The 23,492-nt window shown below is 35.2% G+C and overlaps 2 protein-coding genes across 5 annotated transcripts; one reads left to right on the top strand and one right to left on the bottom strand.

The window, feature by feature from the left end:
- Nucleotides 1-7,273: 7,273 nt before the first annotated feature.
- On the top strand, nt 7,274-10,991 carry LOC132307399 (protein NRT1/ PTR FAMILY 6.4). Its single transcript, XM_059805134.1, has 5 exons — nt 7,274-7,375; nt 7,483-7,606; nt 7,689-7,906; nt 8,733-9,274; nt 9,847-10,991. Exons 1-5 carry the CDS (start codon nt 7,289-7,291, stop codon nt 10,727-10,729), a joined length of 1,854 nt encoding a protein of 617 aa, XP_059661117.1. The 5' UTR covers nt 7,274-7,288; the 3' UTR covers nt 10,730-10,991.
- A 389-nt stretch (nt 10,992-11,380) lies between these two features.
- On the bottom strand, nt 11,381-16,497 carry LOC132307400 (uncharacterized). 4 transcript variants are annotated; one of them, XM_059805137.1, is made up of 5 exons: nt 16,363-16,483; nt 14,932-15,048; nt 12,883-13,094; nt 12,599-12,752; nt 11,381-11,627 (listed from the first exon to the last, which is right to left on the bottom strand). In XM_059805137.1, exons 3-4 carry the CDS (start codon nt 13,072-13,074, stop codon nt 12,609-12,611), a joined length of 336 nt encoding a protein of 111 aa, XP_059661120.1. In that variant the 5' UTR covers nt 13,075-13,094; nt 14,932-15,048; nt 16,363-16,483; the 3' UTR covers nt 11,381-11,627; nt 12,599-12,608. The 4 variants fall into 4 exon arrangements, with proteins under 4 accessions (XP_059661120.1, XP_059661118.1, XP_059661119.1 ...); XM_059805135.1 differs by having other exon boundaries at nt 14,932-15,021; XM_059805136.1 differs by lacking the exon at nt 14,932-15,048 and having other exon boundaries at nt 16,363-16,497.
- Nucleotides 16,498-23,492: the final 6,995 nt, after the last annotated feature.

Here is a 23,492-nt window from a genome sequence, read left to right as displayed (position 1 = left end):
GTTTTTGTAGTTCTTTTTTTTTTTTTTTTTTTTTTTTTTTTACCACTTCCGCTTTGTATTCAAAGTTCAAACATTAAAATATTTTCTATACCCTTTTTTTGTCACGACAAATGTGACATTATATGATCTGATGAGCATATGGTAGGGGAAACATTACGTTTGGTAACCTATCTTAATCTAAAGTATGAAAAAATAATAGATTTTAAAACTTTAAGAGGAGAGACATTCTATTTTTATTTATTATTGACTAAGAATCTTAGTTGAACGCTAGTGATTGAAATTGAGCAAAAATCCAACATTCATCGTAACATTATTCAAGAATTGATCTGATAAGCATATGGAATTGATGTCCCGAGGCTTTATCTAATAATATGTGGTGGTTTAAGGCCGCCTATACATGTGAAATAAAATGCAATTAAGTTAGTAAGATATAACATGTTTTATGAGTGGCCATCCATGAATGACAATTTCATGCTTAAAGTCATCATCGATGCAAATAGGTTAGTACGATGTGTTATAACATGTTTTTCATTCATCATAAATTAAAATTAAAATTAAAAAAAACATGTGTTACAACACATAAGAGTAAGTAACTTTCAATGGCTTGGCATCTCACATCTTTCAATCCGTCATATTTGCATTTGTTGGGTCAATACAGGCAGTTTTTCAAATCCTTTCGGGTACGCAATTTCCTACTTATTTCAAGGAAATTCATATTGAATTTTGTAATGCTGATTTGCTTTGGACAATTTAAAAGACTTCAAAGAACAAATGCAGCTAAATATTTTTTTAAAAAAAATTGATAAATATTACGAATTATGTTTTGTAATATTTATCTCGAATGACATGACATTTACTTTATGAAAGATTGGATGTTTCATTGCAAAGGACTGAAATTTTGTTGGGCTTTAATGTTCACGTTGGGTGACCAGTGAAGGACTTTGGTACTGTACTGCCCGTGCAAAAGCTATTCATTTCGGTTCGGGTACAGAGTGACCGACAGAGTATTTGAATAGGAGTGAAGAGGGAGGTTTTGTTGGGGAAATTTTTATTTATTTATTTATTATATTAATGTGTTCGGCTGTATAGAATTAGAAATTAGTAATTAAAATTGGTGAAATTTAAAAAATATTTTGTTTAATCTTTTTACTTATTTTTTTCAAATTCTACAAATTTCAATTATGAGGTTCTAATTCCATGCACTCAAACATACCTTAAATAATTTTAACAGTACGTGATTTGCACAATATTAATATATGATTTACACTATAAAAAAGATACAAAGTTTATAAGGGAGGAAAACCAACTTTAAAACAAATATACAATTGAACAGCAATGGTTGTGTTTGACCGCATGGAATCAAAATTAGAGAAATTTTTAGTTTAATTTTATGACTTTTTTTTTTCTAATTCCATCAATTTCAATTCCAGAAACTCTAATTCCATACATCTGAACATGGTAAATTATAAAGTAAGAATAAATTAATACACAACATATGTTATTGGTCTACATCACCAGAATAGTATACATTCTCAATGTATATATAAAGGATAATACTTATGTCTGGTGAGGATGTACACTATGTAGACCAATAATAAATGAACACATCCTCTTTTTTGATTTGATAATTAAAAAGGATGTATTTATATGTAGTCTACGGACCGGTGATAAATAAACACATTATCTTTTTTGATTTGATAATTAAAGAGGACGTGTTTATATGTTATTGGTCTACATCATCAGAATAATATACATCCTCAGTGGTGAGAACCTAAGTATTGTCCATAGATAAAAGATCAAATGAAACAAATATTATGGGACAATCAAAACAAAAAGAATGAATTATGAAAGTATACTATGGACTAAAAACCATCACTGGACCTGTCAACTGGTCGGATTCGGATCAGATCTAGCCTGATCCGATCTGATTCAATAATCCGATGGATTATTTGTAAGTGAATTCATATCCGATTTGTTAATAAACGGATATTTGATTCGATAATTCAATCTGATCATAAAAATGTGTTAATTTTTTTTTTTTTACAAAAAGGAAAAGAAAAGAAAAGAAATTTGTTAAAAAAAGAATAAAAAATAATGATTAGAAAAAGATGATCGAAAACAAAAGGTAAATAAAAGATGGAAGGGAAAAAAAAAAATTATTGGAAAGTATTAGTCTTATTAGAGATCAATGGGCAAGTCGAATTTTATGTTTCCATGTTAGACGGTCCAAACTTTATCACCGTACATAGCAAACAATTATTGTTGTTTTGTCTTGTGATGTTGAACTACTACCACCACTAGAGCGACTTGTCAATATGAGCAACATGGCTATATCTATTGACAAAAGTGACATCATATGATCTGATGAGCATATATGGTAGGGGCTCACCAATAGTTTGTGAAACATTACATTTGGTAAGCACTGAGTCTATCTTAATTCGTAGTACGAAAAAATCATTGATTTTAAAACTTTTAATAAAAGAGGCATTTCATTTTTATTTATTATTGACTAAGAATTTTAGTTGTACGCTAGTGATTGAAATTGAGCAAAAATCGTGACTGTAACATTATTCAAGAATTGATGTAATGAGCATATGGAATTGATGTCCCGAGGTTTTATCTAATAATATGTGGTGTTTCAAGGCTGTCTAGACAAGTGAAATACAATGTAATTTAGTTAGTAAGATAAAACAAGTTTTATGCGTGACCATCACAATTTCATGGTTACAATCATGATTTATGATCCATGCAAATAGGTTAGGAAGATGTGTTATAACATGTTTTTCATTCATCATACGTAAAAATTAAAAATAAAAAAATATGTGTTATATTTCCTTTATTTCAAAATAAGTGTCGTCTTTAAAAACTGTAACTCACGTAAGTTAATTTTCAAAGACGACATTTAATTTAAAACGAAAAGAATAATACATAAGAGTAAGAATAAATAATTTTCAATGGCTCGGCATCTCACATCTTTCAATCATTTCATATTTGCATTTGTTCGGTCAATACCAGCACTTTTCAAATCCTTTCAGGGACGCAATTTCCTACTTTTTTGAATGAATTTGATATTGAATTTTGTGATGCTGATTTGCTTTGGACAATTTAAAAGAAGTAAAGAACAAATGCATCTAAATATATATATTTTTAAATTGATAGTAAAAATTACGAATTATGTTTTATAATATTTATCTCGAATGACATGACATTACTTTACGGAAGATTGAATGTTTCATTGCAAAGGACTGAAATTTTGTTGGGCTTTAATGTTCACGTTGGGTGACCACTGAAGGACTTAGGCACTGTACTGCCAGTGCAAAAGCTATTCATTTCGGTTCGGGTACAGAGTGACCGACTGAGTATTTGAATAGTACTGAAGAGGGAGGTATTGTTGGGGAGATTTTCTTTTATTTATTTATTTATTACACTAATGTGTTCCGCTATTTAAAATTGAGGTCTTATAATTAAAATTGGTGAAATTTGAAAAAATTTTATTTTAATTTTTTTAATTATTTTTTTCAAATTTCACAAATTCTAATTCTGAAACTTTAATTTCATATAACCGAACACACCCTAAATAATTTTAACAATACATAATTTACACAATATTAATAATAAAAGTAATTAATTTATTAATTACTTTTATGATAACTTGGGTAGTAATATTTAATCTGATGTATATGTTTTATATTTAAATAATAAAAATATACATAGATTTGATATGTGTTATATTCTAAGTTACTTTATAATATTATAGTAACTTAAGTATTATTGGATAATCCATTAATAAATAATGGAATGTGTATAAATTTATAAATAATCTGACTTGATCTCATTCGATCCAATAATCAAACAGATTATTTATAAGTGAATTCATATCCGATTTGTTAATAAACGGATATCCGATTCGATAATCCGGTCTGATCAGATATATATATATATATATATATATATATATATATATATATATATATATATATATAAAATGTTAAAAAGAGAACAAAAAACAATGATTAGAAAAAAATAATAGAAAACAAAAGATAAATAAAATATGGAAGGAAAAAAAAATCATTTAAAAAAAATACCACACTATTATTATTATTATTATTATTTACATCTAATATAAATCTGACAGGAATATTATATATATATATATATATATATATATATATATATATATATATATATATATATAAATTTAGTTGAATTAACATAAATCTATATCTGATTGGTTAAAAAATGGAATTATCAAGTTTGGATTGTCATCGAATTTATAGATTTTTTTGTTCAATTCACATCAGAGTAATCCAGTCGAATTCAAATCAATAGATTTACGGATCAATGGGCAAGTCGAATTTTATCACCATACATTGCAAACAATGATTGTTGTTTTGTCTTGTGACGTTGAACTGCTACTACTAGAGTTACTTGTCAATATGAGTAACATGGCTATATCAAAGGGTTTATTGACTGTGGACCACCTTTGATGCCAATCTTTTCTGATTCAACCCCACCCAGAAATGCAAATGAAATGATACATATTTTCAATCACAAAAAGGTTTGTGAGCCACAGTGAGTCAATATGTGATGGTATCCAAGATCATTATCTCATTCAAAAGGAGAAAGTAGTGCAATTCTCATCCACAATTCTATTAGTGGCTTCAATAATTTGGGATGATCATTCCCATGTAATCTTGCATTATTGAAATTTAAAGTTGTATGTCAATATATATATATATATATCTATTGACACTTAATATGGAAACAAAAAAAAAGTCTCTTCAATCTGAAAAAGTTATGAGCAGTGAGTTTAACGTGTATCCAAGAACATTATCTCATTCAAGAGGAGAAAAGAGTGCAACTGTCATCCACAATTCTACTTGTGGCTTCAATAATTTAGAGTAACCATTTTCTTCTGATCTTGTATTATTGAAAATTAAAGTTCTTTATATATATATATATATATATATAGTGTGTGGGATTAGTATTCACGGGTTAACAAGGACATCATAGCAATGATAAAATTGCTTCAATGTTATCTAAATGTTATGAATTTGAAACAAAAAAAGGTATCTTCGGTTTGAAAAAAGTTGTGAGCAGCGGAGTGTATCCAAAATCATTCCCTCATTCAAAAGGAGAAAAGGAGTGCAATTGTCATCCACATTTCTATTAGTGGCTTCAACAATTTGGGATACTCATTTTCTTCTGAACTTGTATTATTGAACTTTAAAGTTGTGTACTATATATATATACATATATGTCTTGGATTGTATTGATGGGTTAATAGGACAAGCCTTAACATAATTATAAGATGCGAAATGACTTTTACACTGAATAGTTACAGTGAATGTTAGATTTACTTTTTTGATTAGTCAATTATGTAATAAGTAAAGAAGTGAAACGTTTCACTTAATTGTATTTGATATAAATAGTTGAATAAAAATTATTTGATTATACAATAGTGTTCGGTGTGAATATCACTACTCTTATAAGATTGTTTTATTCGTATTCGTGGGTCGTAATCGTGTCGTGTCGATCTAAGAGTATTTTATTAAACAACTCAACCCGAACCCGACCCGTTTAATAATCGTGTTAGGAACTTTCAACACTAACTCGACCTGTTTATTAAACAAGTTATACGTGTAGCTAATTTAATGACATGTTTAATAAAATCAAATATTTTATTATTTAAATTATTAATAATACTTGATGAAACATTAAATAATAAAAAAATATAAGTTTCAATCAAACCAAATTACTAAATAATCTCTAATTTACAAATGAATAAATTATAAGATACAAGTTTAGATAGTTATTTTGGAACTTAAATAGAAATTTGTTATGACACGTATAGTTAAACAAGTATAAATGAATTAGACGAGTTGAATTCCTTAACCCAAACACGACACGATTAATTAAATGGGTTAATCGTGTTGACCCGTTTATAATCCAAACTTGTTTAAAGTCAACACAAATTTTAACTCGCATCGTGTTCGAAGTCGTGCTGACGAGTCAAGTCAAACTTTGCCACCCCTACTTAATACTGGATAATGACTTCTGTATGCAAATACACTTAGGGTACGGTAAATTACAAAGAATAACGTCAAGTCACATAAAACATACTATATGAACTTTCAATTTGGCATTAACATCTTTGTACTGTCTTCTTTTTGCCAAATTACCCCTCAGTTTCCTAAACTATCGTTTTCTAATTTTTCTTACAACAAACCCACCTTAATTATTTTTGAGCCAAAAACCTCATTATCTTCCAAAATCGTGTAAAATGACCCCCTTCTTGGTATACGGCCATTAAGTCTCCGTTAATTTGTAATGTAAAAATGCTCCTAGTAAAAAACTGGAAAAAAATAAAACAAAAATAATATGTAACATAGCAAAAAAAATTCTCAACAAAACTGTGTCATATTGGCTATAGGTAATTGATTTAAGTCCCTATTTCTATTTTATATACTGTATTTTTTTTTTTTTACTAGGTTTAGGAATTTCCCATCACAAATTAGGCCACTTATGGCTCAAGAAAAAAATTAGGCAGTTTGTTACAAAAGAACAAAAAATTTGATAGTTTAGGCTAGTTTTAAAATATTTGTCCTCCTTTTATTTTTTTTTCTTTCACATGTATGAGTGATGTGAACTGTTGGATGCAGTACAAATATTCGAAACTAGGGCACTTTAGTAATTTCCCATCTCAAATTAGGCCACCTTGGCTCAAGAAGAATTTAGGTAGCATTAGGCGAGTATATTCGTCTTTTTTAATGCGTGAGTGATGTGAATTGATAGATGTGGTAACAGGGTAAATTATATTAATTTTTATGAAATTTGAACAAATTACACATATAAAATGTTCAAAGGTTTATTACTTGCACTTTCCCTAAACCTGTTTGCGGAGGATTAAAAGGTGATTTTGAGTGTGAAAAGTTAATAATGCCCTCATTTATGCAAAATAAGGATAAAATTTTTATACAAAGAAAAGGATAAAATTATCATGTTAAAAGGATCCCACCTCTTGCCGCCCGGCATGTGTGATCACGGGTCACTAGATTCGAAAATTGACGTTATGAAATGAAGCTTTATAATGGGACCATCAAAGTAAAGAATGGGCATAAAGATGAAAGATTTGGAATGATGAAAGTCACTTTCCAGTTTATTTGGAATTTAGTCTGTAAACACCGTGACCACACGATCATAATTCTCAATCACTCAAATCCAATCTTCCTTCTTTCTACCCGAACATGTGACCAAGAACTGGCCAACTCTATCTATTATTCCCTTTATGCCCTTTTCAATTATTCTTTCGCATTGTCGCTCTATATTAACCCCCCCACCCTCTCTCTCTCTCTCTATCTCTCTCTCAACAATGGTAATTAACCCCAAACAATTACAGCACTAATCAAACTTGGCTCATGTTGTCAATTGTTGGTCCTTTTCTTTCTCTCATTTTCAAATTTTGATTCACTTTTTGAACAGGTTTTGGTTGATGATACCCATGTTGACAAAGGTGGTGAAAATGATGGAAATGTAGTAGATTACAGAGGGAATCCGGCCGATAAGTCGCGGACCGGTGGATGGCTTGCCGCAGGCCTCATCCTAGGTGCATTTCAGTAGCATGAACACATGTTTTAAGTACATCTTTATGCTGTGGCTTCAGTCTGAAAAGAATTCTTTTGTTGCAGGAACCGAATTATCCGAGAGGATATGTGTTATGGGGATATCGATGAATTTGGTGACATACCTAGTAGGAGATTTGCATATTTCCTCGTCCAAATCTGCAAACATCGTCACCAATTTCATGGGCACTCTCAATCTTCTTGGCCTCCTTGGGGGTTTCTTAGCAGACGCTAAACTCGGCCGTTACTTGACCGTTGCAATCTCTGCAGCCATTACAGCCTCGGTAAAATTTTCTTATTGTATTATTAGAGAATTTTTAAAATTTAAGAACAAGAAGAAAATAAGTTTGTTGGTTTAAATGCCTTTCATTACAAGTAAAGATATAGCATAGGTTAGTTAAAAAATCTTTTCATATATTGTCTTTTGCTAAACTGACATGACACCAGAGCTATAAATTTTTGACTAGTTCAACAGATGAAGTATATGACGAAGTTTACACATTCCCAACACTAGTCTTTCATTGTCGTTCCTTTCTTAGAACCCAAGTGAAAATAAAATAAAAATAATTAGCTTAAGGCACGAGACTCTCACCACTCCTGCTATGTTACCACGACATGAACATGTTGCTATTGCGGTGTTTAGGGAAGTTTAGATGTCAGTAATGTTACCACGACATGAACATGATGCATTTACTACGTAAGAAAGTTACAAAGGCAGGCTTTAGTGCCTCCTACTAACGAGTTATAAATTTTTTTCACTCTTTTAAAATTGCTCTGTATGATTTTCTCCTACTGACCTTATTTTCTTCATGTTAGCTTTCTTGATATTCATACATGTAAATGGTTTTCTATAAATGTTGTTTATGAATTGAATTGAGAATATATCATCTTGTTTACTGTTCTCTAAAATTAAATAAAAAAAATATACAAACAGTACTGCAAGTTCCCAAGCATATGGTAGAAAAAATCATCTACTGGTTGTCTTAACGTCAAAAATCACAAATGGTGTGACGATCGATCACATGTCCATAAAGCTAATCTTATATATAGAAAAATGTGACAAAGTGTAAATAGAAAAAGGAATTGGTGTTGATATTTGTGTTGCAACAGGGAGTGACATTGTTGACATTGGCCACAACCATTTCTTCCTTGAAACCCCCTCCCTGCAGGGACTCAAGTAAAGAGGCGTGTGTCCAGGCCAACGGCCGGCTACTAGGTTTGCTCTATGCTGCTCTCTACACCATAGCCCTGGGTGGGGGCGGGATAAAGTCGAACGTCTCAGGTTTTGGATCTGACCAATTTGAAACCACAAATCCCAAGGAACAGAAGGCCATGGTATACTTCTTCAACAGGTTTTATTTCTGCATTAGCCTGGGTTCTTTATTTTCTGTAACAGTACTGGTGTACATCCAAGATAATGTGGGAAGAGGATGGGGATACGGGTTATCAGCAGCGACGATGATAATAGCAGTTTCTATATTGATCTGTGGGACGCGTTTGTACCGATTCAGGAAGCCTAGGGGAAGCCCTTTGACTGTGATATGGAGGGTGTTGCTCTTGGCTTGGAGGAAGAGGAATCAGACTTATCCTTCTCATCCCAGTTTGTTGAATGAGTACCACAATGCCAAAGTCTCACATACGCAGAGATACAGGTAAATATGACTTGGAAACAAATAAACAGTATAATAGTGTGCTTTGCATCCGTTGATTTGTGCAGTTGAAGCTACTGCGTTTTGAACCTAGATCCACTCCTGTGCCACTTCATCCTGTGCTGTGTCATGTCCCTATTACATCGCTTACGCAACTACTACATTGCATCGCTTACGCAACAACTACTACTTTTTTATGTATCTGTTGCCACTAAGATGTAGTGTGTTGCATTAATAATCTGCATGGGGATCCGGAATCCTAGTTTTTTCCTATTCATGTAAGCAAGCTGCAACCAGTAATCAGTTATTTGGTGGGAATTCAGCATGGAGAGTAACATTTCACCTGAAATGTCTTCCATTGACCTCTTTCCATTCATTTGGATTCCTGCTAGAGTTCTAACCTTCAGCTAGAGATTCATTCCCCCATGGCTTAGGAAGAAACATGACATCAACAACTTGCCATGCTGACACTAACAAGCATGACAAGCCTTTGTTTCTTAGAAACTAACATATCAGTATGAATAATAGACTAGGTATTAACAAGCTCCTTTCTATATGTGGATGTGGTAGAGTAGGTGTCTTGACAAGGCTGCAATCCTGGATGATGATAGAGCTGACAACAGTGGGAAGAAAAACGACCCTTGGATGGTTTCAACTGTTACCGAAGTTGAAGAGGTGAAAATGGTAATAAAGCTAATCCCCATATGGTCCACGTGTATCCTCTTCTGGACAAGCTACTCTCAGATGACAACCTTCACCATTGAGCAAGCTACCTTCATGAACCGACACATTGGCTCATTTGTTGTCCCTTCAGGCTCTCTCTCCTTCTTCCTCTTCATTACCATTCTTCTATTCACTTCCCTAAATGAACGTCTCTTTGTTCCCTTTGCTCGAAAAATCACCCACAATGCCCAAGGACTCACAAGCCTTCAGAGGATTGGAATTGGACTTATTTTCGCAATAATTGGTATGGCAGCCTCTGCTATTGTTGAGAAGCAAAGGAGGGACACAGCTGTTCAACAGAATATCATTAGTGCTTTCTGGCTAGTCCCTCAGTTCTTCCTAGTGGGTGCAGGGGAAGCTTTTGCTTATGTTGGTCAGCTCGAGTTTTTCATCAGAGAGGCACCAGAGAGGATGAAATCCATGAGCACAGGGTTTTTCCTAACCACCCTCTCAATGGGGTACTTTGTGAGTAGTTTGCTGGTGACTTTGGTGGATAAAGTGACGAACAAGAGCTGGCTTAAGAGCAATTTGAATTACGGGAGGCTGGATAACTTTTATTGGATGCTTGCAGTGTTAGAAGTGTTGAATTTCTCGGTTTTTCTTTTCTTCTCAATGAGACATCAATACAAGGTTCAGCGCTGTGATGATAAGGAGAAGGAGCTCGAGAGTTGGACTGACAAGCCAATTGAAGATATGGATAAGAAAGGAACTGCTGATTTAAAGGAAGGGCCCTAAAACACACGCCTTCAGTTATTTGCTACTATTATTTTAGTCACAAATATGTTTAAGTTCTATATTATTTTTACTGTCTTGAAAGAAAAGAGTTATAAAGGTCCACATGCTCTCAGAAGATAAATATATTCCTACTTTTTTGTAAAATATTAGAATGTAGAATAATTTTCAGACCACTGGCATTTATGGAGAATCATTGCAGCATCTTGTACCACAAGATTCGATTCAATATTTATAAAAAGTAATCAAGGTGTTAAAATTTCAATTTGGGATTGAGTTGTTTATCCAAACAACCAGATGCTTTATACAGGGGCATTTGGCTGCAGTGTTATTTATCATTCAATGAACAAAACCTATCATAGGTTTCCCAGGTCATGAATGCACACATTATTCATGCGTGGGCTTGGCACTAATGAATTGAGCTTCGTCATGTTCTATCGCGTTTAAACTAATGCTAAAAACTGTATGCATAAGTAATTCTGCCCACGGAAGCTACATACTAAGGTCATTGAACTGCTTCTGCTCAACTTCTATAGCTTTAAAAAGTTCAAAATCTTAGATAGACATAAAGTATATGATCAACTACTTTAATAGTTCAAAATCTTAGATAGACAAGATGCACATGATCAACTACTTTAATAGGATGACTAGGACTGCCAAAACTAGAAAGTTTTAATAATATTTTATGTAATTCTAGAAACAGCTGATTCGTCCTTCACTTTATGCAAAAATAGAAAAGCATTCCACTGCAAATAACATGATAACCATGAACATATCTATCTAATGGAATTGTTCAGCTCAGAAAGGATTGGGATAACCTCCAGCTACAGTTTAACTGCTGCTACAGTTTAACTGCATCAGCTCTAGATACATTTCTTCTCATGCTCAGATATTTAAACTCCTAAAAGAAGAGAGGAAAAAAGAAAGAAAGATAAAGGTTCATCAATGACGGCAATCATGCATGTGTGCGTGTGTGTGTGTGTAAATGTCAAGCATATGACAACAAATTAAATGTTCAATGTTCATATTTTTAGTAAAATATGTCAGTGCTCAGTTTTAAAGATAATTATACTAGCATTAACCCAAAAGCAGCTACTTTTTCTAAGCATCAAATGCCAAATTGAGATGGTTCATGGATGATGGAACCATAAGCAAGATCGAAAATAGATGACATTAGTTGGAAAATGAACAGCTTAGTATGACCTGTAACCTATGATCTTTGAATTGGATGACTAAATCAAAGCCTCAAAGGTAATTATGGAAATGCTCAATATTCATATTTTTAATTTTTTTGTAAAATATGAAAATGCTCATTTTTAAAGGTAATTATAAAAACACAAATCCAAAAGCTACTCGTTTTTCTAAACATCAAATGCCAAACTGAAATTGTCCATGGAATTTCAGTGAGGACAGAAATAGATGTCATCAATTATAAAACAAACAGCTTAGCACCTTTGACCTATAATTTTTAAATGGATGAGTGAACCAAGTTTGTGCTACAGATGTTTTCCCTTACTTCTTAATGCTTCATTTCCTCAGAATACAACTCAATTGCAAAGACATGAAAGTGGAATGCAACTTCTAACCATAGAGTGGATTTCTGAGATAATCAGAAAGAACATATTGACCATGATTGATTTTTCATTGAATAAAAGAAAGGAAAAAAAATTATAAGGTACATTCCACTAACAGTACTAACTTATCACATTTAAAGAGGAAAAAGAGAGATGGAGAAATAACCAGTGCTGTTTAATCATAACCAGTCATCACACACAAAAGATGGATACTCCAGCCAAAAATAAATAAATCATAGACAATGCATGAGCAACAAAGGTGCATGATTTCAGTTCACTCTACCGGTTTGGAGCTAACCTCAGAAAAATTACGTAGGTTGCTGCGAAGAATCACTTGCTGGGAAAGGGGTGTGGTTCACCACCAATGCAGGACGTACAGCTCGGTGGTCTGCATGCTTTTGTTTACGGGCTTGATACATCTCTTCAGTCTCAATCACAATCAATCTCTTAACCTAAGGGAACATCGGAAAGTAAAAATGTAGTAACCAAAATCAGGCAATTTTTTGTGCCAAGAATAATTTTTTTCAATAAGTTATTTAACAGGCAATTGATTCATACGCTCACTTATTGCAAGCTTATTACCTGTTGAAGCATTCCTCTGATACTAGGAGTGTTCCCTTGCATGACAGTTCGATTGCACTTGCGAAGCCGTAATGCGTCTAAGGTACGCCTGTGAAGTCTCCTGGTTCCTGGAATTCCCCTCACCAAGGTTATGTAAAGTTTGGGACTCCAAGCAATTGGGACGCATGCTTTGTAAGCCTTAAATGCATTCATGTCTTCTCTTTATTTAGCACCTACACTCCCAATAAAACATCAAAGAAATAAGCTTATCGTGTGCATAAAGTTACAGTAATTGCACCAAAAACACACACATATAGGAACGATACCGTCAAACGCTGAAATGAAATCACAAGGATGAATTAATTTAGTTACAATAGGTACATAAAGATCAATTTATTCCTTGAGAGTAATAATGATTGAAGATTATTAAAATGTATATCATATGTTCATTTATCATAAATACATATAACAAAATGTTTAATTATTGTAAATAATCAACTCATCAATAAAATTACTGTAGTCTGTAAATAATCAATTACATGATCAAGAATAACCAAATTTCTCCTTGTGATTCAAAATAAAAAATAAAAAAAACAATTTGGTAACTTTAATCAAAGAATGTTAAATGTGTGTGTGTGTTGATTTATCAAATTTTCAAATTCAGGACTCTAGAGCTTAAACTTTTATTTATTTATTGATAAGTCACTCTTGAGCTTAAATTGTTCAGGCTACTTTACCAATTTTTTCCTTTTTCAGCTCAAATAGCTTTTAATGTCTGAAGAATTAAAACAACAAATGATTCAATGCAAGAAATTTTAATCAATGTGCATTTACCATAAGGTAATACTGAGACTTCAATTAAAATTCTCCCAGTCAAAATTGAATTTAAAAAAGGAACATGAAGGAAGATTTTGAGGGGAACAAAACAACGAATTTTAAAAATGTGTGTGTGTGTGTGTGTGTGTGTGAGAGAGAGAGAGAGAGAGAGAGAGAGAGAGCAGAGGCTGCAATGCAGTTTGTTTCTTTTATATGCTTTATAAGGGCTCCAAAGTTGACTCATAAAAACAACAGGTACAGGCTTTTTTGTGAACCCAACACTGCTTCTGATAATCTGATTCGTCTTGCACACTAAAGCAACGAATAATCCATTTATAAACAATGTGTTTCAACTCAATGGAGCTTAATTCTAAATTTCTAGGTTCAATACATGAATTCTTTTTTGCCATCCAACTCTAATTCCAGGTCTTGAAGAAAAAATAAAAGCTTATAGCATTTTTTTATTTACAGAAACAGTTAAGTCAATATAAAAACAGAAAACAAAAAGGATATCAGAAGAGATTATCAAAGTCCAGTTTCTTTCATCTTGAGCACTTATAACCATTTCCACAATATATTGTTCACATATGATTCCAAACACCATTTCCGCAATATATTGTTCACATGCGATTTCCAAACACCATTTCCTCCCTTAATTTCACAGGACAAGTCACACTGAAGCTCCATTTCGTATTACGAGTAACATTGAAACTGTGTCTCCACACTTTATTGGATTTGATATTGAATTTTACTTCTACTGAATTTGGAAACCTAGATTTTGTGTGATGCAATTCCTATGCACAACATAGTTCATATGCTGTGACAATGGCAAATAGGCTATGAAGCACGGATGTGAACACGGCTCACACGGGAGAAAGCGTAAGACACACTATCGGGAAACGGCAAATCACAAATATATATATATATACACACACAACGATACGCAATTTATATATAAAAAAATGATTTTTGCTCATTTATCCACAAACTATGAATGTAATCACTAATTTGTTCATAAATTAAAAATGCAATTACATGACAAGTAATTCATTTTATCATACCACCTTACAAACTAACAAAGACAAATAGTTTAAGGTAAACGGTGGCAGCTGAGAATAGTGGTGGTGGTAAGGGTGACGTGGTGGTTGGGTGGGTGGTGGTGGTGGATTGTGCATGAAGTAAGAGAAAGTGGGAGAGATCAGAAATGGCTGAAGGAGAGGAAAGACTAAAAGAGAAATGAGAGAAAGAAAAAACCTGGAGGAGAGAGAAAGTGGTGGAGGAACTTCTCTTCTCGCCGGTGGAGGAGATCGCAGTGGGCAGTTGAGCAAAGCCTCAGGGCCGGCCCTGAGATTTCAAATATTTTGAGATGCCCTAGGTGAACTTTCAAATGTGAGGCTCTTAAGTTTCACACGCGCAAAAAAAATTATAAGAGTGCGGAATTTTCACACGATGTCTTCAAATTCTATCGCTAATATAATTGTGCGCTTGTGCATTGTGCATAAGACAACTAAAAATAACTATAAATTTATTACCACCAACAAATAATTGTGCGCCTGTACAGTGTGCATAAGACAACTAATTAATAACTATAAATCTATCACCACCAATAAATAATTATGCGCCTGTGCAGTGTGCTTAAGACAAATAACTAATAACTATAAATTTTTATCATCACCAATAAATAGTTGTGCACCTGTGCAGTTTGCATAAGACAACTAACTAATAACTATAAATCTATGGCACAAAACATTTATAAGAATGCAGAATTTTCATTAATATGAGATGATAAGAACATAAAATATATTAATGTTGAAAACACACAAAAGAAAATCCGGTCTTGGTGCTTTAAAAAGAGCATGATCCAATTTACATCAAAAAATTAAAAGGAAATATTCAACACAACCTGGTCACAAAAATCAAAATTCAACTTTATATCAAAGTAAATGTTCTGCTAGCATGTGAAAGAATATCACAATTAACATAAAACGGATGGAGAATCAAACGGAAACAATTATAACTAAGCATTGCCGTTCATACAATAAATATAATATAAAAATAAAAAATAAAAATAAAAAAAATCTAAAATCAAGCAGTTAGGTCGAATGATCTCCTGGCTGGAGTTTTAACTGGAGCTTTGTGTGTGTTTTTATTGGGAGCCAATTACCCCTTTCTTGATTTCAGGATGAGGAATCAACTTTAGTAGCAGTGATTGATTGATCATTGCTACAGAAGACCTGTGCAAATTGATAGAAAAAACCATTAACTTTTGTTTTGTTAAAGCCTGCTCTTGATTTCCATGTGTTTGTACATTCTGATTGCAAGTGCTTTGAGCCTGTAACAGTATTATTAACTGAAATTCTAGCTGAGCCAACTTCAAATAACATCAATAATGGTGGTATGTATCTTCTTATAAAATAAAATAAATAAATAAATAAAAACCATTAATTTGGCACATTTAAGTATGATCATAATTTAGAGATCGAAAAAGTTAATTATTACCTCAGGTCCTCAACCCACTAGAAGGGATCCTTAATTTTCGTAGGATTGAATGCGAAAATGCAAAAAATTACGAGAAAAAGGGGTGTGGTTGCTGCTGTTGTGAGACTGGAGTGGACTTAGGGTGAGGAAACAAAAAAGATCGATTCATGCAAAAGGATAGAGAAGAGAGAGAGAGAATGAACACACCTTGTCACGGTGTCACCTGAGCCTGAGGAGATAGCGGAGGGCTGCGTCCTGCGGAGTGTCGAAGTAGACTGTGTCGTCTCAAAAACTTGCCCTAACTTAAATTTTGAGCCCTATAGAATTTGAGGCCCAAGGCGACGGCCAAGACTTGCCCTAAATTATTTATTTATTTTTTGTTTTTTCCATCCCCTATGGGCCTCAACCCTCTAAAATTTGAGGCCCAAGGCTACGGCCTTGGTCGCCTTGGGCCAGGGCCGGCCCTGCAAAGCCTGAGTCTAGGGTGGCTGTGGAGCAACGATGGTGTTTTGGGAAAGCAGAAAGCGTGATTTGGGCCTCGGGCTTGGTTGAGAAAAAACAGTGTTTAAAACTTTATGTTATTTCCTTATCGGCTCATAATATATTTTAAAATTACATTTAGTACTCCATTTAGTACTACTTTGTGTCATGTGCAGTAAATTTACTACTACTCACATGGTCCCGCCTCGTCCTCCCAAAAATGGTACACCTAGCTATCTTTTATTGAACAAAAATGATGACATTCATTCTTTTTTGATCGACTTTTAGAAAGTATTATGATGATTCAAAAAGAAGGGTTTCAATTTTCTCAAATCACCAAGCAGATGCACCATTTTCAACAGCATCATTTTGATAAGTTGGTTCGCTCTATTACTCTTTTCTTGTGCGGATTTAGCTTTAGGGGTTCAAGTTCACAGATATATTTATGTTATTATTGTCCTCGTGCTAGTCGTCATCATCATTATTTTAATCCCATATAAATATGGAGTTGATCACATAAATTTTCTCTCGGATTGATTAAAAATTCATCTTAAAGATTTGACATATATTTCATAATTGATTATCATTCTATAATATTATTCTTATTTTAATCTCATATAAAAATGCTCTTTTAAATTTTCAAGTTGTTGAATGAATCATTTCGTTTTTCATTAACAATATAATAAAGTGAAAGAAATTGACAGTTCTAATTGAAACCATGAAATTTTTATCAAATAATACACATGAAAATGATGGGCGTGGGGGTTCTTATGCTCGAGGGGGAAAAAAAATTGCATAAGGTTAATAGTGACGTTGGCACACTTCGAATCAATTTTAAGGTACTATTTGGTGTGTAGCACTACCTTTTATATATATATATATACACATACCACTTATAAAAGTTTAAACATTTTTTAATTATTTTATACATTGTTTAATATATTTTTAAATCAAAATTTGATTGACCTTTTCAATTACTATTTTATTTAAGAACTTGAATACCCGTCAACAACAATACAAGTTTATTAAGGTCTTTGTGATCCAGTAATATTTCTTTTATCTCTTAAAATGGACGGTGATGAGTGGCGTGTCAGTGTATGTGTGTGTGAGTTTTTTGCCAATGACAAAAAAATAAAAATAAAGTTTGATACTCCACTAAAAAAAATATGGTATTAAAAAATTCTAGAGATGTACCCAAGCTCCAATAATGTTGTATGAATAATGATAGGGAGACCGATGAATTAACCCCGAATAAGTATAGAATCTGACGAATTTTTGTCCACCTCATCTACTTAAACAGCTTCTAAAAATAATTGCTTAACACATAATAAGAATGGTCAACCACGTCAAATTTATTCGGTGATTCCTTTTCGGTTCCCCTATCATTATTCATGTTGTATACATATCAAAAGAAATAATCTTGTTTATAAATTATTAATTTATTTTTATTTTTGTCAAAAAAAAACTCAAACACTCATATAATGTAACCTTATGAGAAATTGAAACGAAGAGGAGGGAGTGCTACTTTGCTGTAGTCCTTGGTGTCCTATTTGTGAATAGAATGCTTGAATGATGCAAACTGAAGCAAAGCAAATTTGATTTTGTTAGAAAATCCTAATATTCAGTTTACGGACTCAAGCAACATGATTTCATTTGATTTGGTGAAGGAGCAATATCATGATGGGAGTCGCTCTCTCCAATTCTCATCCTTACTTTAAACAACCAACAACTTGCTACGATCGATTCCTTGTCCACCATTAATGTGGAATATGCATCTTTTTTAGATCACATCGGTGTGCCACTCTCTCCCTCCACTTTATTCTTCCTTTGTGCATAAATCAGATCCATCCATTTTGCTTTAACGATATTGAAGAATCTATCATTATTGGGATGCTTTTAAGTTAGGGGTGATATTTGGGCGGGTTTGGAATGGGTCATGAACGGTCTGATCAGTAATCGGTTATTAACTCGTTAGTGACTTACTTGGACGGATGGAGTATTAATCGGGCAAGTTAACTTGATTTTTACAAAAAAAAAAAAAAAATTAAGAAAGCAAGGAAATGTTATGTGATTCGACCACTGTTTCTGAATATATATACTCTCACTGTCTCAAAAAAAAAAATGTCATGTTTGGAGAACCGTGACTCACAATCCAAACAGGATATCTAATTGTGAGTTACGGTTCTCCAAATAGGACATCTAATTTGAAACGAAGGTAACATATAATTAATACATTTTTTATTATTTTTATCATCTTCGTTGCATTGAAATTATGTAGTTGTAAGTATTGTCCGCCATTTATATAAATGATCAATTATAGGGAACCACATACGGAATTGATAATTAAAAAAATGTTGGACATACTTACAAGTTACAACTATATAAAATACACACGCATGCACAAGCTCCCGCATTAATTAATTGAGTCATGTGATAGAAAAACCTTTTTTTCAGTAACTTTCTTCTGCCTCTCTGCATAAACCTAAAAGAGATATAGAATTGTAAACCAAATGTTACATCTCAATCGCATCCAAACGGTCAGCACGACATTTTTTTATTCATTCATTCCTAAATTACAAAAGGAAAATTATGGTCCGATTTGCTCGTATTCACACACACACAAAAAAAACTACAAGAAGAGAGCGAAAGAGGGAGGTGTGGGATGAACAGTGAACTTGAAAATTACGTGGACAGAGAGAGCAAATGTTTTAGAGAGAAAAATTGCAAGTTTATGTTTTGGTGACTTAATTTTTGTTTAGACCCGACTCTCAACTCATTAATTATACCATTTCTTGCCAACTGATTTGGCTATGACCTGCTTACTTAAATCACTCTAAAATTTGGATGGATCGGTGGGTTTGGGCATAAATTGTCAGCCTTACTTATAAGTAATTGGGTCAAATATGAGTGTAGGTGCAAAATTTCACTCAACCAATAATGATTGAGAAAAATAGAACAACACACTCAAAAAACAATAAGAATAAATAAGAACAGTGTATAGAGAAGCATAGAATTGCTTGATCCCTTTATTGGAGTTCTTAGCCTCTATTTATATACAAAAGATTGTAAAATTATGGTAGGACTCGCGTTGCTTGCCCTCAAATTCCTCAAATTCTTTCTATATAAACATTCTTTACTAATAGAGTTCTTTCCATTATCTAATTTTCCATACATAGAACTTGCCTTGTACAGAACTTCCTATCTCAGAATTTTCCTTCTACGGTAAATCCTTCAACTGGTAGGACTTGTGCATTCTTGAATAACTGGGCTGAACATATTTTGATCCTGCTGGGCTTGAGTAATGGACCGGATGTTAAATATTAACAAGTTCGGCTGATGACCTCTTGATTCGGCCTTGATGCAGGTTGGAGGACAAATAACAATGGTCTTGGGCTGTAAATACCCTCAATTTGGGCTTGAGCATGATGGGCTTTATATGTCCTTGGAATGTAGATATGTGTAGTGGTGACGTGTGCGCTTTTTATTGGAGGGAGTTTTTTTCTCTCCACACTTTGCCCCAAATTTCATTTTTAATTGAGTGACGGCTCCTATTAAAGAGGGAATTGAAACCGGTTTTTTACTTTGCTTCAGAAACGGTTCGAGGTCTTTCATTATTACTCCGTCATACAAGATTTTGCAAGAGTTACATTCGCCCTTGCTGCATTTCTGCGTTCTTCATTCCATCGCTTTGTCAGGTTAGTTTCGCATCTTTCTATTCAATCTTTCATTATGAGTACTCCATCTACTCCCGAACGTATAGACATTGGGGATTCTGAATCCACACCTTCATCTTCCCCCGTTCGCATTAGGGCTCCCCCTCCTAGGGTTTCTACAGATCGTCTTTCGTTGAATCCATTAGGCACTTCCCCCCTTCCAGCCGAGACATCCATCTCAGGCTCTGATTATGTTCTCACTCATGAAGAGAGGAAAGCAATCATCTCTATTCGCCGCATCAAGTTCTCTATTGCTTCGGTAATGGAATAATTTGATATTCCTGAGGGAGTAGAAATTGCAGAATATCCCGAGGGTGCCGATTTTACCTCCGGCGAGGGAATTGAGGAGAATGAATTGCTTCTTTCGGTAGGGCATCTTAACGCCCTCTGATTCCCTCTTCATCCCTTCTATCATTTAGTTTTCAACAAGTTAGGTCTTGCCCCCCTTCAGGTAAATCCTAATTTATTTCGCATCCTTTCGGCACTGTTGGTGCGCAGGAAATTAGAGGCTCTGGATTTGACCCTTGCCGACCTTCTGCTTACTTACAATATATCTAAGTATGGGACCGAGCCTGGTCGCTTCTTTTTTACCTCTCCCCTTCATCAGAGGATATGCACGAACCTTCCTTCATCCGAAAAGAAGTGGAAAGAAAGGATGGTTATAGTTAAAGGAAAATGGTTCGTGCCCCAATCAATTACGCTCCCCATCCCGCGCAAGTTCGGGAAATTAGGTATAGAATACTTAACCTCCCTTCATACCAAGTGTTCTGACTGTTTTCCTTGCCAAGTCTTAATGTTTTGCCGTACTTATGAGTTTCTTGGTGTTTTTTTAGCTACATTCCCATCCTCCGCAGCAAGGAACAGACTTTCTTTTCTTGAGGAACGAGTCTGGAGTGACCCCTCGCCTATCGAGGACCTGCTAACTTCTTCAAACCTCAAGAACATTGCCTCCAGTGCTGTTGCTGCAGACCTCATGGATCTGTCTCTACCATCCTTTGACAGTTTCCCCATGACTGAGGAGGAGACACGGAGGGCTGAGGCGTTAAAAAAGAAAGCCGAAGATGCCCAACCCTTGGTCGTTATTAGATCTACTGAGGATGAGGTGGAGGCTGAGGAACCACCAATGAAGAAATCTCGCCTCAACCCCCCATCCTCTGGCAAGGGCAAGGTCCCTTCTAAAAGCAGAGAGAAAAAAGCTGGAGAGGCCGAACCTGAAGATGAAGTCAGGGCCTTTGTTCTGGCTGAGACTGAGGCTCCTTGGACTCCTTCCTTCACCAGGGCTGACAAGTCAGTCCTGCACTTAGGGGATTCTGTGATTACAGACCCTTCAGCTGCACTGGCAGTGGCTCGAGGGATGTGGCTCCTAAAGGACGAGGAATCCATCAGCCAAATGGGGTTGGAACAACTACTCCCCTCTGCCCCGGTCCGGGCCATAGAGGTTCGCATTATTCTTTCAGAATTATGTTACTCTTGCTTGCTTATGTTTCCATTTATGCTCATATTTGTTCCTCTGTTATACAGAGTCTATACCACACCATGGCCCTCTGCACCACTGCTGAAGCCCAATCCCTCTCCATCAAGAAGCTGGAAAAGAATCTTGACAATGCAGAGAAGAGAGTCACCATTGCCTCTACCAATCTGAAGATAGCTTCTGAAGCCAAGGATGCGTATAAGAGGCAGTTGGCAACCTCTGAGGCTAAGGTGGATTCTCTTCAGGCCGAAGTTCAACGCCTGACCGAGGCTCTTACTATTTGCTTCAAGGTGGGGAAGCAAATGCAGGGGCGCTACTCCTGTCTGGCACACCTGGCTAGTGCTAAAGCGTTCCGGTCTGGCTATAATCAGGGCTCAGGCCCTAGGACGATGGATCCGGACGCTTTTGACAAGCAGGTGGGGGTGCACTTCCCATATGATGAAGGGCCAGAGGCTTTGGAAGCTGAAATCCGCTTTGCCGAGATGGTGAAGGCGTACCTGAAGGGTACTCCTAGCTCTTCTGCCCCTGTGGCTTCAATTCCTCCTACCCCAAGTCCTACTGTAGTGGATGCTTTTGAATCTACTCCCTTCGATTCGAAGAGGAAGTAGAACCATGTATTTTGTTTTTATGGACAGCATGTTTGGGATAATGAATATAATTTTTTGTTTTAGGCTTTCAATACCTGACTTGTTTTTGCTATATGCTTTTAATATTGTTCATATTTTTCTGACTGGTAATGTGTTTAAACACATTGTCTTTATGCTTCGGATTTATGCTATCTGAGAAAAAGCAGGGATGGTGGGAAAAAGGAGATCCTTTTAACAGTTTAGTTGATATCTCAGGATGATTCATATGGACAATGATTTAACTGTTAAGTGAACTCTCCTTGCCTTTGACTTGCCTGCAGTAGACGTATACATACTCTTTCCTTCTCGTGTGTTCCTGATGTGGGGTGGATCATGATGAACTTATGATATATCCACATCCACAGGGTATTAAACACTTGGAGTCCGGAGGAAAGATTTCTGATCCGGGCACCAGAGGTCTGAAACGAATTATTCCTCGGCACTGAGTGTGGAGGAATATTGCTGAATAAGACACTTAGGGTCCGAAGCTGTCTCGGACACTTAGGATTCGAGGAGAATTGTCCCTCGGCACTGAGTCGTGGAGGAATAGTGCTGAATAGGACACTTAGGGTCCGAAGCTGCCTCGGACACTTAGGGTCCGAGGCGAATTAAACACTCCCCGGCGCGGAGCCGGAGGGGAGGTTTTGCCGAGCCGGACACTTAGGGTCCGAGGCGAGATTTTTGCTGAGCCGAACACTTAGGGTCCGAGGCGAGAATTTTGCCGAGCCGAACACTTAGGGTCCGAGGCGAGAATTTTGCTGAGCCGAACACTTAGGGTCTGAGGCGAGATTTTTGCCGAGCCGAACACTTAGGGTTCGAGGCGAGATTTTTGCGGAGCCAGACACCTAGGGTCCGAGGCGAATGACCTACTCCCCGGCGCTGAGCCTGAGGGAGGTTTAAAATGAATTACTCCCCGGCGCTGAGCCAGAGGGGAGGTTTTGCCGAGCGAGACACTTAGGGAGGCGAATTAAACACTCCCTGGCGCGGAGCCGGAGGGGAGGTTTTGCCGAGCCGGACACTTAGGGTCCGAGACAAGATTTTTGCCGA

Source organism: Cornus florida, unplaced genomic scaffold, assembly GCF_030987335.1.
Source record: "Cornus florida cultivar Cherokee Brave unplaced genomic scaffold, ASM3098733v1 CherokeeBrave_3.0.0_Hap2_Chr05, whole genome shotgun sequence".
Classification (NCBI taxonomy): domain Eukaryota; kingdom Viridiplantae; phylum Streptophyta; class Magnoliopsida; order Cornales; family Cornaceae; genus Cornus; species Cornus florida.
This window is presented reverse-complemented; position numbering and strand designations above follow the sequence as displayed.